The 14,396-nt window shown below is 42.8% G+C and overlaps 1 protein-coding gene across 4 annotated transcripts in view; it reads right to left on the reverse strand.

Annotated features, from left to right (window-relative positions):
• The window catches only part of LOC121290670 (putative pre-mRNA-splicing factor ATP-dependent RNA helicase DHX32), a 143,248-nt gene extending 129,907 nt beyond the window's left edge, over nt 1-13,341 (reverse strand). For 2 of the 4 annotated variants that reach the window (XM_041211732.1, XM_041211469.1), the window contains exons 1-2: nt 12,820-13,341; nt 2,148-2,503 (exon numbers count right to left, since the gene is read on the reverse strand). In XM_041211732.1, coding sequence (XP_041067666.1) covers nt 2,148-2,462 — 315 coding nt within the window. In that variant the 5' untranslated portion in view covers nt 2,463-2,503; nt 12,820-13,341. Of the gene's footprint in view, nt 1-2,147; nt 2,504-9,866; nt 9,930-12,819 lie in introns of all 4 variants that reach the window. The other 2 variants (XM_041211645.1, XM_041211558.1) reach the window with 2 other exon arrangements.
• Between the last annotated feature and the right edge of the window lie 1,055 nt (nt 13,342-14,396).

Below are 14,396 nucleotides of genomic sequence, written 5' to 3' on the forward strand. Positions count from 1 at the left end.
TCTCTTCTACTGACAGAAAATTGCAAATGCGATTTCCATAAACCATTCCTGATATTCTCCAACAACACAAATACATATGAATTATAAATTAATAGATTAGATTAACACTATTTAAGGTCAAGTTCTCACTTCCAGTATTTCCAATCTTGCTCTGTCTGCGTATTGGGATTAACTCAAGTTGGTCACTTAAAATACGTGCAGTCTTCCATGCATTATTTTTCCTGGTGGACTAGTCTTAAGACCATAAGACGTAGGAGAAGTCGGCCATTCGGCCCATTAAGTCTACTCTACCATTCAATGAGATCATGACTGCTCTGATACTTCTCAACTCACTTTCCTGCCTTTTCCCCATAACCCTTGAGCTGTAAACTTGCCTATAAAAATTAATTACAAGTAACTTAACAACAAACTGCTCAATTATTTTGTAGCCACACGTCAACAAAGAAACATTTGTCCTGCACTTCATGAGAAGGAGTGGAGGAGAAAGCTACTGGATGGAGAAAAAAAACCTGGCAACTATACTGTACATCCTGAAATGTGGCTTGCCTTGGCAACTGGTCAGAACATTGTTCGGCATATCAGGCAGGATTTTTCAGAATGGCAGGGTTTCCCGCCCTGCTATTTGAAGAGTCATCAGGGAACACTTTCCCTCCAACACTGGCTGCCCAACAGCCATTTAACGCTCTCGTATTGAGGAGGCGGGGAGGCTGCAGAAGGATTTGGACAGGTTAGGAGAATGGGCAAAGAAGTGGCAGATGGAATACAATGTGGGCAGGTGTGAGGTCATGCACTTTGCTAGGAAGAATAAAGGCATAGACTATTTTCTAAATGGGGACAGAATTCAGAAATCTGGAGTGCAAAGGAACTTGGGAGTCCTAGTCCAGGATTCTCTTAAGGTTAACTTGCAGGTTGAGTTGGTAGTTAGGAAGGCAAATGCAATGTTGGCATTTACTTCGAGAGGACTAGAATATAAAAGCAGGGATGTGCTGCTGAGGCTTTATGAGGCTCTGGTCAGACTACATTTAGAATATTGTGAGCAATTTTGGGCCTCGTATCTCAGGAAGGATGTGCTGGCTCTGGACAAGGTCCAGAGGAGGTTCACGAGAATGATCCCAGGAATGAAAGGCTTAACATATGAGGAACGTTTGAGGACTCTGGGTCTATACTCGATGGAGTTTAGAAGAATGAGGGGGGATCTGATTAAAACTTACAGAATACTGAAAGGCCTGGATAGAGTAGACATGGGGAAGATGTTTCCATTAGTAGGAGAGACTACTACCCAAGGGCACAGCCTCAGAGTAAAGGGAAGACCTAATAGAACAGAGATGAGGAGAAACTTCTTTAGCCAGAGAGTGGTGAATCTATGGAATTCATTGCCACAGAAGGCTGTGCAGGCCAGGTCATTGAGTGTATTTAAGATCGAGATAGATAGGTTCTTGATTGGTAAGGGGATCAAAGGTTACGGGGAGAAGGCGGTTGAGAAACTTATCAGCCATGATTGAATGGCAGGGCAGACTAGATGGGCCAAATGGCCTAATTTCTGCTCCTATGTCTTATGGTCTTAAAGAATGTTAATTGGTTGGAGACAGGACTTCCAACCCTAACTCAGGAGGAAGTCCCACATCAGAGAGCTACTCTCTAATCCCAGCAGCATTAGCAGCAGCAGTGATTAGGACTGGGACTACAAGCAGTCCCCAACAGTCCTCCTCCAAGCCAAAAATATCATTTTCCTCCAATTCTGGCCTCTCACGCATCAGACTTTCAGGCATGATTGAGTAACTTGGACTCTCAACAATGATGACCACTTAGACAAGTGTTGGGACTGTCAGCACTGGTGGAACTGTATGCCATCAAATATCACTGCTTTCAAAAGAGAAGAGAACAAGGGAGGAAAATGCAAGAATAAACAAAACACTTCAGTTCATGATACTGTGTCTTCTTCAGGTTGGCAGACTGAAACTATCTGGTTATGAACAGGTTAGTTAGAGGCATGTCACACAGGAACAGATGAAGTAAATCAGGTGTTGGTGTGTTAATCTAGGAATCAAATTTGTGTAACTAAGAATAAAATTGTGAAAGTTTAACTCAATGATTCAGTTTCAACATGTTGCCCATTTTAAAGGTAAACTTCTCAGTTTAGCACTGACCTGAGTACTTTTGCCACATCCCAGTTTGCCAGAAACCAGTACCACATTATTGTTAACAAGGCTTTCCATGAAGTAGTACTTGATACTCCAGACTGGCAGAGCTTTTCTCCGTTTTAGTAGCTCGTAGTACCGCGAGGAAAAAGGTAACCCATCAAAAGGATTGACTTCCAGATCACCATTATCACAGTTCAAGCCCTCGCCTTCGTCATCCTCTAACTCCGAGTTATCACCATTCAGTTTTAGGGAGGAGACTGAGATAGAGTCAGCAGCTGGCCCACTACCATCAGCCTCGCTGTCCATCCTGCCAATGTCCATTTTGCCAAGTCACCTTTACAATCCAAGTGCTGTCTTCAAAACTGCAAAAAAAAGGGAGATCAGAAATTAAAGACCGCAGGCAGAAGTGACACAGTATGTAACAGCCATGCAACTAGAGCTCACGCTTAGACTTTCCTTACCTCAACTGTGGCCAAAGGCAACATATGATCAACCAAATACAGAAAGCAGCAAGAAGAGGATTATCAAAAGTTGCTCTGATCCCCCAGCTGACAACTCCATCTCTGCCACCTCCTTATACAGTGATTTGGGCAAGTCCTGTTCTCTCAGCCAGGGGTTAATTCAGCAATGGTTCAGAATTTATCGAGGCAGTTTTTAAAGTAAAGTTCATTTTTCTTTATAAAAATCAAGCCTAGAATGACTAAAAGTTTGGATTCTGATCAAATTCCAACACAGTCAAGTCAGGTGTTTTTGTTTCATAAGATCATGAGAAATAGGAGCAGCAGTAGGCCATTCAGTCTTTCCAGTCTGTTCTTCCATTCAATAAGAATTTTCTATCTCATCCCCATATCCCTCAAGCCCAAAAATCTATTGAGCTCTGTCTTGAATTTACTCAATGACTGGGGTGAAGAATTGCATAGATTCACAACTCTCCAAGTGAAGAAATTTCAGTCCTCCTACATGGTCAACCTCTTTTCTTGAGACTGTGATCCCCTAGTTCTAGACTCTCCAGCCGGGGGCAGCCTGTCAGCATCTACCCTGTCAAACCCTTGAAGAATTTTATACATTTCAATGAAATTCCATCTCGTTCTTCAAAACTCTCGGGATTATAAACTTGCACACAATCAGGAGAGTGAGCACATCCTGAGTGGGACACGGCCAGAGTGGGTATTCGGAATTTGGTGCAAAGTGGGAATTGAACTAGTATGTCTTTCTCTTTAATTTCTCTTTAATTTTTCTAAGTTCAGTAGTCTAGTTAAAAGGTTAGTAAGGTAGCTGACTTAGCTGACTGTGTGACAATTAACTGTCAATCACCTGAAGCCTGATTAGGGCCTGAAAAGGGGTTAGTTACTATTTGAAGCTTAACTAGTGGTGAGTCAAGTCAGCTCTATTTAAGAAAGGGACTATCTGGAAGCACGCAACAGTATGCTTGCACACGAGCACATCGTGAATGGGGCACAGCCAGAGTGGATATTCTGAGTTTGGTACAAAGTGGGAATTCGGTGCATAGGGGACGAGGTGCTCTTTGCATTTTTTCCTTGCTACCCAACTTCTTAAACCTTCAGAGCGCGCTGTAGCAGTAGAGGCTACACTGGTAAGTAGTGGGTAAGGTATTTACTACTTTAATTGCTTATATTTTAAGGTCTTTTTTTGGTTTACAGTTTGCGTACTTTGCAGTAACGAGGATCAGGAAAGAAAGGCCCTAGAGTAATTGACTTAAAAGGTTTAATTTAAAGGGATAAGTCATGGCAGGAGCGCTTAAAGCCATGGTGTGCTCATCGTGCTCCATGTGGGAAGCTGGGGACATTTCCAGTGCCTGGGACCAGCATGTGTGCAGGAAGTGTGCCCAGCTGCAGCTCCTGGAAGCTCGGGTTTCAGAGCTGGAACAGCGGCTGGGGACACTGTGGAGCATCCGCGAGTCTGAGAGCATCGTGGATAGCAGGTTTAGAGAGGTGCTCTAGAAGATGAAGGGACTTGAAGAAGGATGGGAATGGGTAACCACCAGGCAATCCAAGAGAAACAGGCAGGTGGTTCAGGAGTCCCCTGGGGTCCCGCTTGCAAATCGGTATTCCGTTTTGGAGGCTGATGAGGGCGCTGGTTCCTCCAGGGAATGCGGACAGAGCCAAGCTTCTGGCACCATAAGCAACCTGTCTATACAGGAGGGGAGGAAGAGCAATAGTAATAGGGGATTCTATAGTCAGGGACTAGGTGCAACTGTGGTTGTCAACGTGACTCCAGGAAGGTATGTTGCCTCCCTGGTGCCAGGGTCCGGGATGTCACTGAACAGCTGCAGGCCATCCTGAAGGGGGAGGACAATAAGGCAGAGGTCATAGTACATGTTGGTACCAATAATATAGGTAGAAAGAGGGATGAGGTCTTGCATTAAGAATTCAGGGAGTTAGGAAGTAGACTAAAAAGCAAGACCTCTCGGGTTGTAATCTCTGGATTACTCCCAGTGCCACGTGCTAGCGAGCTCAGAAACAGGAGAATAGCACAGATGAATACGTAGCTTAAGAGTTGCTGCAGGAGGGAGGGTTTTAGATTCCTGGATCACTGGGACTGTTTCTGGGGAAGGTGGGACCCGTACAAGCAGGACGGCCTACATGTGAACCACAGCGGGACTAACATCCTTGCGGGCGTGTTTGCTAGTGCTGTTGGGAGGAGGTTAAAATAATTCGGCAGGGGGAGGGGACACAGAATGTTAGCAGAATAGGGACACATCATAATAGAGTAAAACAATCAAGTCAGAGGGAGTACAGCTGCAATAAGATCCAAGGGAGTAAGGCAAGGCTGGATGGCCTCTACTTTAATGCCAGGAGTGTTACAGGTAAATCGGATGAGTTAAGGGTGAGGATTGACATGTGGAATTGTGATATAGTAGCCATCACTGAGACTTGGTTGAGGGAAGGGCAGGATTGGCAGCTCAACATTCCGGGATATGGAATCTTCAGGCGAGACAGAGGAGGGGGTAAAAGAGGAAGAGGCATCGCATTATTAGTTAAGGAGTCCATTACTGTAGTAAGGAGAGATGATATCTTGGAGGGGGCATCGAATGAACCTTTGTGAGTAAAGCTTAGGAATAAAAAAGGGGCAACCACATTATTAGGTGCTTATTATAGACCCCCAGATAGTCAGTGTGAAATTGAGGAGCAAATATGTGCACAATTTGTGGAGGTGTGTAAAAACAATAACGATAGGGTAATTATATTAGGTGATTTCAACTTTCCCAACATTAATTGGGATAGACATTGTGTTAAGGGCTTGGATGGAGTAGATTTCTTGAAATGTGTGCAGGAGAACTTTTTAGGTCAATATGTAGAGGGTCTAATAAGGGATGGTGCATTGCTGGACCTAATTCTGGGGAATGAAGCCGGAAGGTGGCTGAGGCAGTGCTGGGTGAGTGTTTTAGTGATAGCAACCACAACATGATACAGCTTAACTTTGTTATGGACAAAGAAATCGACAAGTTGCAAAAAAATGTTTTGGTTTGGGGGAGAGTGGATTTTAGTAAAATAAGGCAGGATCTGGCCAACGTAGACTGGGAACAGTTACTTGTGAGCAAATCTACAGAGGAATGGGATGGGGGGTGGTGTTCAAAAAGGAAATGGGGAGGGTACAGGCTCAACATGTTCCCTCTAGGGTGATAGGAAGGGGTAAAAGCCCAGAGAACCATGGATGACCAGAGATATTCAGGTTACGATGAGAAGGAAAAGAAAGGCTTTTAGCAGGTACAAGGGAAGCAAATCAGCAGAGGCATTAGTGGAGTACAGACAGTGCAGGGTGGAGCTTAAGAAAGCAATTAGGAGAGCAAAGAGGGGATATGAGAAAGTTCTGGCTGGTAAAAATAGGAAAAATCCCAAGGTATTCTATAAGTATATCAATGGGAAGAGGATAAACAGGGAAGGAGTAGGGCCCATGAGGGACCAAGGGGGCAATCTATGGGTGGAGCCAGAGCACATCGCTCGAGTGTTGATTGCATACGTAACGTCCGTCTTCACCCAAGAGAATGAGGATGAAGGTATCGAACTCGGGGAGAGAGACTGCGAGGTTCTTAAGCAAATTGATATAGGGAATGACAAAGTATTGGAGGTGTTGACAGGCTTAAAGTGGACAAATTTCCAGGTCTGGATGATTTGTGTTCCAAATTGCTGAGGGAGGCAAGGGAGGAGATCGCAGGGGCTGTGACCCAAATTTTTAATTCCTCTCTGGCCACAGGGGAGGTGCCAGAGGACTGGAGAACAGCTAATGTGGTTCCGCTATTTAAGAAGGGTTGTAGAGATAAGCCAGGGAACTACAAGCCAGTGAGTCTCACGTCAGTGGTACGGAAACTATTGGAGAAATTTCTGAAGGAGAGTATCTATCTCCACTTGGAGAGGCAAGGTTTGATCAGGGATAGTCAGCATGGCTTTGTCAGAGGGAGGTTATGCATAACAAACTTGATTGAATTTTTTGAGAAGGTGACCGGTGTGTAGATGAGGGTAGTACAGTTGATGTAGTTTATATGGATTTCAGCAAAGCCTTTGACAAGGTCCCACATGAGAGACTTATAAAGAATGCAAAGACACATGGGATACAGGGTAATCTGATAAGGTGGATTCAAAATTGGCTTAGTTGTAGGAGGCAGAGGGTGATGACAGAAGGATGTTTTAGTGATTGGAAGCCAGTGTCCAGTGGCATACCATAAGGATCTGTGCTGGGTCCCCTATTATTTGTCATTTATATAAATGACATAGATGACTATGTGGGGGGTAGGATTAGTAAGTTTGCACATGACACAAAGATTGGCCGGGTAGTTAACAGTGAGGTTCAGTGTCTTGGGCTATAGGAAGATATAGACAGGTTGGTCAAATGGGCAGATAAGTGGCTGATGCAATTTAACCCTGAAAAGTGTGAGGTGATACACTTTGGAAGGAGTAATTTGACAAGGAAGTATTCGATGAATGGTATGGCATTAGGAAGTTCTGAGGAACAAAGGGACCTTGGCGTGTGTGTCCATAGATCTCTGAAGGCAGAGGGGCATGTTAGTGGGGTGGTGAAAAAGGCATATAGGACACTTGCCTTTATCAATCGAGGCATAGATTACAAAAGTAGGGAGGTCATGTTGGAGTTGTATAGAACCTTGGTGAGGCCACAGCTGGTGTACTGTGTGCAGTTCTGGTCGCCGCATTACAGGAAGGATGCGATTGCACTGGAGGGGATGCAGAGGAGATTCACCAGGATGTTGCCTGTGATGAAACATTTCTGAAGAAAGGTTGGATAGACTTGGGTTGTTTTCGTTGGAGCAGAGAAGACTGAGGGGCGACCTGATCGAGGTGTACAAGATTATGAGGGGCATGGACAGGGTGGATAGGGAGCAGCTGTTCCCCTTAGTTAAAGGGTCAGTCACAAAGGGACATAAGTTCAAGGTGAGGGGCAGGAGGTTTAGGGGGGATGTGAGGAAAAACTTTTTACCCAGAGGGTGGTGACGGTCTGGAATGCACTGCCTGGGAGGCTGGTGGAGGCGGGTTGCCTCACGCCCTTTAAAAAGTACCTGGATGAGCACTTGGCATGTCATAACCTTCAAGGCTATGGGCCAAGTGCTGGTAAATGGGATTAGGTAGGTCAGTCAGGTGTTTTTCACGTGTCAGTGCAGACTCGATGGGCCGAAGGGCCTCTTCTGCATTGTGATTCTGTGATAGTCTATTCACTCTCCACCAACCATCCCGTCCACCCCCGTAGGAAAATACCCTTATCCGAGGAATGAGGGGTCAAAACTTCATTGTATTCCTTCTAAGACTCCTTCCTTAGGCAAAGAACTCAAAACTTTGTGTTTCCTACATCAGCCACCCGCTGACATCTCCCACTGAGAACATTAATTTATTGAACATGAGGGATGACTGAAGGTAGTTTTACACTGTCAGATCATACCCACCACCAAACAGTTTGAGGCTGCTCAATCTCATTTCATGCAAGATAGCCCCTTATAGATAGCAATCAGAGAAAACCTTTTGTCCCATTAATGAGCTGCACATCCTGCTTTTTAGTTACTCAGCATTACTGTACAATGTGCCTGCTATTGAAATATAAAGGGGCTTGGACGTAAGTTGAACAAGCAGTTTAAATATATTTACTTCACACAGAAGATAGTAAATGTGTGGAGGTAGATAATGTTCAAAATTCAACAGGGTCCCAGATGGGAATTTTGGTTTACAGGACAATAGAGAATAATAAGAAAGAAAAGCAGCTAGTAGTACTGTTAACTTTGGACTCATCAGATGCGATCCAGAAACACTGCGGATTTATAATCATCAATCTCAGTCACCAAAAGATAGAGGTATTTTGGTGCTGATTTTCTCCTGACCTTATTTAAGGTAACAAGTGCTACATCAGGGTACAATTTATATTCTACTTGAATACTGCAAATACAGGAAAATATTGTTCACCTGCATGCTACAACTTTCTAATTCTGCACAATATTCAGTAGTGGGGAACTATGGAATAGCATTTTTGCAAATTACCGAACAGAAACAGGTGCATATCCTGGAAAGAAATGTACTAACCATTTTGTACTTGAGGGTTGAATCTGCTTTGTCTCAGCTATTTTCTTAGTGCCAAGTTCTACATGGTTGCTGTCTCAATGCAGATAGTATTCCATGTTGGAATTCTCACCATCACACCCTAAATTGCCCCACAACCAATTAAATACTTTCGAAAAGTGAGGACACTGTTGTAGGAAATGAGGCAGCCAATTTGTATACAAGATCCTACAAACATCAGTTGTAAATAACCACTAATGTTGTCATTTCCAGTTATTTAAATATGTTGGACAATTATAGGAGAGCTTGGAGCCTAGAGTGAAATCATGGTAAATCTCAAGAGTGAGGTTAACCAGTTAATTGACGGGAAATTTTATCTGCCAGAGTTACTTGTGGACCTATTTGTCATAGCTCAGCAGTGATAAAGACATTTGTACATATTTATATCACATGTTTAAAATACTTTGTGAGCTTCAATCATTAAGTGCAGAATAAGAACAATGCAGCAGCTTCCAGCAGACATGTGGCCACCCTCCTCACAAATCCAAGAATAACTCACTATAATTCTGCTTACCCACATGGACCAGGATCATAAGGTCAAATTTAACCCAGTCATTTTGGTAAGTATATAAGAACAGAACAGATGGGAAGGCGATGGTATTGTCATTGGACTAATATTCCAGAGACCCAGGGTAATGCTCCGGGTTTGAATCCTGCCACAGCAGATGGTGGAACTTGAATCCAATAAAAATCTGGAATCAAAAGTCTAATGATGACCATGAAACCATTATCAATTGTTGTAAAAACCCACCTGGTTCACTAATGTCCTTATCTGGTCTGGCCTACAAGTGACTCGAGGCCCACAGCAATGCAGTTGATTTTTAAATGCCCTCCAAACAAGGGTAATTGGGGATGGGCAATAAATGCTGGTCTAACCAGTGATGCCCACAACCGATGAACGAAAAAGAAAAGAAAAAAGGAGCAGGCACAGATCTCACAGCCCATCGAGCCTGCTTCACCATTCAATATGATCATGGCTGATCTGCCTCAACTCCACTTTCCGCCAGCACCCCATATCCCTCAATTCCCTGAGAGGCCAAAAATTTGTCTATCTCAGCCTTAAATTTATTCAACTATGAAACATCCCCAACTCTTTAGGGTAGTGAATTCCAAGATTCACAACCCTTTGAGCAAAGAAACTTCTTCTCACCTCAGTCCTAAATGATCGGTCCTTTTATCCTGAGGCTGCGACCCAGTGTTCTAGATTCCTGAGCTAGGGGAAACAATCTCTCAGTAAGAAAATAAAGCTAACACAAATATTATAATTCTCACAAGCCAAATTTACCCTAGAGTTTACTCTTTTCATTTTGAGGTATATTTTATAGGTGCACATGAGAGTAATTCACTATAAGCATTCTAAGGCATGATAAGGTGCTTTATAATACAAAGTTGTTTTTTTTTAGCAAGTCCCTTGTTGTAAGACTTTATAATCCAGTAAAGATCAAAGTACTTTCTCCAGTCACAACCCTACACAATGCATAAGTGGACTGCTGGGTGTTTCTCACTCACCTACAAGCTGCACTGTAGCAACTCGTCAAGGCTTCCTCACTAGCACCTCCCAAAACCACAACATCTACCTCCTATATGGACAAGGACAGCAGGAGCATAACAACACCACTAGCTGCAAGTTCCCCACCATCCTGACTGGGAAATATATTGCCGTTCCTTCATTGTCACTAGGCCAAAATCCTGGAACTCCCTCCCTAACAGCACTGTGGGTGTACCTACATCACATGACCGCAACAGTTCAAGAAGACAGCTCATCACCACTTTCACAAGAGCAATAAAAACTGGCCTCGTCAGCAACGTTCACACCTCACGAATGATTAAAAAGTATACTCACCTGGAGACTTCATTGAAAGCTTTGTGACAATACTGTGTCCATTAAAAATAGAATACATTCATTTGTATTCAATATCATTTTTTAAAACAAAAAAGTGGTTTATTCCCAAAAGACATTTCACACTATCCAAATTGTTTAATATTGCCAGTATTTTGAAAGAATGCTGCACAACTGCCAGCAAACAAAAGTAGCTTTTGGCAAACTTTGATGTTGAAAAGGTTGCTGCAGTGGGAGGGATTTTTGAAAAGGAACAGCCTTGCATCACCCGTCACGATGTGTGTGACCTGATGAGAGTTTGCAACAAACTTTACACCATTGCATCACTCACTGTCCAGGATAACCTTTCACGGCTATATTTTCAAGAAAAAAACAAAAGCACACGTTTTGTTGAACAGGGTGTCCCTCATGAAGGACTGTGACATGGGGTTTTAATCTGGAGCAACAAAAAGTCACTCAACCCACTGAGCTTATGCCATCCACATACTAAAAGGGACATCTATTTTAACACCGAGTGGTTGATTTAAATTTACATTGCCATTTCATTTACAGACCCTTCCCACACAGTGTGATTTTATTTATGGACATATGTCCCACCCACCCTCAACATCAAGGTCACAGTGATCAAGAGGCTTCTGAATTCAGAACACCTGCCTTTCTCTCCACTCCTCCTTTAAATTTCCTGATCATTTAAATATTAAATCACAAAGTTTCACGCTCAGGATAGATTTATATTTCAACAAAACTTCCCTCAAAAGCCAGAATCTTAAGTACAAAATCAAGGCTAATATTCCAGTGCAGTACTGAGGGCACACTGCAGTGGCGCAGGTGCCACCTTTAGATGAGATGTTAAACTGATGCCACATCCGCTTTCACCTACCATGAAAAATCCCACTGCCCGATTTCAGTGAAGGGCCAGAGAATTCTCCCTGGTTTCCTGTCCAAAATTTATCCCTCAATCAACATCACTAAAAACAGATATCTGGTCATTATCACGTTGCTGTTTGTGGGGCCTTACTATCCTCAAAATGGCTGCCACATTTCCTACATGACAGCTGTGACTAAGACTTCTAAAAAGTATTGAAAGCACTTTGGGAAGTCCGGAGGGTGATGAAAGGAAAGATGTCTTTGACCAGTGGGTTAGTGAATCTTTGGAATTCTCTCTCCCAGAGAGCTCTGAGCGCTAAGACATCGAGCACATTCCAGGCCAAGATCAATAGACTTTTGGATACTGATGGAATCAGATGGGAATAAAATCAGGTCGAGATAAAAGATAAGCCACAATCATACTGAATGGCAGAGGATGCTCAGGGGACTGAATGGTCTACCCTTGCTTCTGTTTCTTGTCTCCTTGTAAAAGCAAGTTCTTGCTTTCCTACAATGACAGCCATGCCCGAGGGCCAGTGGTAGGTGATGCACAAAAAAAGGTACCGTCTCCTCCCCTACAGATCGATCCTCATCTTGGGAATGTGAGACAGATCTCTCTCACACACACACACACACACACTCTTACTCCAGTGCATGCACTCACTCACTCACACAGCTTTAAAATCAGATAAATACCAGATGATTAAAAATGCACTATTTTTTTAAACCTCATGGACCTTTAGCGCATGAAGTTTAATTGTTTCCCTTGTGATTTTTGTGCTGAACATGTCAAAAGGAAACTTAATACAGGTACCCTGTATTTACTATTCAGTGATACACCTTACTTTTCTAGCCATTTTATTTACTTTAGACTGTAGCTAGCCTAGGCTTAGGTTATTATAATGTTACTTTATATGCAGTATCTGAAAACAAAAATTATCTGAAATCCAAAATGCAATCGGCCCTGAGGGTCTTGGATAAAGGATACAGGACCTGTATTGTTATACATAAATATAAGTATATATAAGTATATATTAGTATATATAAGTATATATAAATAAATAAGTATATATAAGTAAGTATATATAAGTATATATAAATATATATATACACACACTATATTGTATAGATTATATATGTAATGATCTTTAAAATACAAATGTAAAAGGCTGTCAGCACTCAGGGAAAAAAATTATATACATTATATATTGTATAGAATTATATAATTTATATATGCATAAATGTTTAAAATACAATGTAAAAAGCTGACAGTACTGAGAAAAAAAAACATTATATTAACCCATGCATATATATTTTACATATATAGAAATGTTCTTTAAAATACAAACAAGATAAAGAGCTGCTGGCACTGAGCTGCCAGGCTATATAGTCTCACCTGCTCCTGCCTTTCCAGGGTGAATTCTAGGGACAGTATTTCCTCCCCTTTCTCTCTCCCTGTGCTTGATTCTTTTTTTTTTAATTATAAATCAATTCTTGAACAGTTTATATTAATCATAAAATATTCGTCTTTAAAGACACTGAGCCTGGGGCTCCATCCCCACCCCCTAAACACTGACTAATTTCCACCTGAACCGAATTTAACCAACTGAATAAGTCCATGATAATTATTATTATTATTAATAATAATAATAATTTTAAATGTTTATCACGCCCCGGTGCCGAGGGTTTATTTGTTTTATTTTATTCTATCTCCGGGTCTATGTTCTCTTCTTCCTCCTCTCCTCTCCTCCCTTCCTCCCTCGGTACCGTCCGTTTGATTTTATAATTTTCTATCTTTTGTAGGTTTAATTTATGATTTTAATTCCGCCGTTAACTTAAACTTGGTCCCAAATCAACGGCCCCGGGCTCGAGCTCGACCAACGTCCACAACGACAGCGGCGGCGACGGCGCCATGTTGAAATTAAGGGGGCAAGGTGGGCGGGGCCTGCCTGTGGGCCGACAGGAAATCAGGTTAAAGGGAAGGGGCTGGGTTGTGGATGTGGACCGGAAGTCAGGTTGAAGTGGAGGGGCTGGATTGATGATGTGTCTGTGGACAGGAAATCAGGTTAAGGGTTGCTGTATTATGATGAATATGTGTCAGCTCTTGTGTTACAGTTCACTCAGGGACTCCAAATTGTGGTGATAACATACTTTTAAAAAGATTATTTCATGGGATGTGGGCACCATTGGCAATAAAGGCCAGAATTTGTTGCCCATCCCCTGAACTGAGTGCTTGCTAGGCCATTTCAGAGGGCAGTTAAGCATCAATCACATTACTATCAGTTTTGAGCCATATGCAGGCTAGATTTTCTTCCCTTAAGGGCATTAGTGAACCAGATAGGTTAGTTTCAATGCCAGATTTTTACTTGGGATTTGAACCCATGTCTCCAGAACATTAGCCTGGGCCTCTGGATTAAATGTCCAGTGGCATTACCACTGCACCACCATCTCCCCCACATTCAGGTTGTAACCTGGAGCTATGGAAAGTGATGGCCGAGGCTCCAACCTTTGCTCCGTCATATAGGTAACCAGTAATCTCTCCTGCCCTTATCACCTGCCATTGGTGTGTATTGGAAGGATTTGAAGTTGGCTAATCAACCTGTTTAGTCACGTAATGAACACACCTTCCTCCGCCATGAACCAAGAGCGTCTGGTCCAGAGGGAGGGATGCTAGCCACTGTGTCACAGGACCTCCTTGTGTTACTCTGTGCAGGGAATCAACTTAAAGCTGAGAGGATTAGCAAAGGGCAAGAGCTGGAGAACACAGCTTTAACATGATTGGTAAAAGGCAACACGAGAAAATACTTTTTTTACACAGCGAGTGATTAGGATCCGGAATGCACTGCCTGAGAGTGTGGTGGAGACAGATTCAATTGTGGCTTTCAAAAGGGAACTGGCTAATTATCTGGAGAGGAAACCATTGCAGGCCTAAGAGGAGAGGGAGGGAGAGTGGAACCAGCTTAATGGTTCTGG

The sequence above is a fragment of the Carcharodon carcharias genome, chromosome 1 (genome assembly GCF_017639515.1).
Source record: "Carcharodon carcharias isolate sCarCar2 chromosome 1, sCarCar2.pri, whole genome shotgun sequence".
NCBI lineage: Eukaryota > Metazoa > Chordata > Chondrichthyes > Lamniformes > Lamnidae > Carcharodon > Carcharodon carcharias.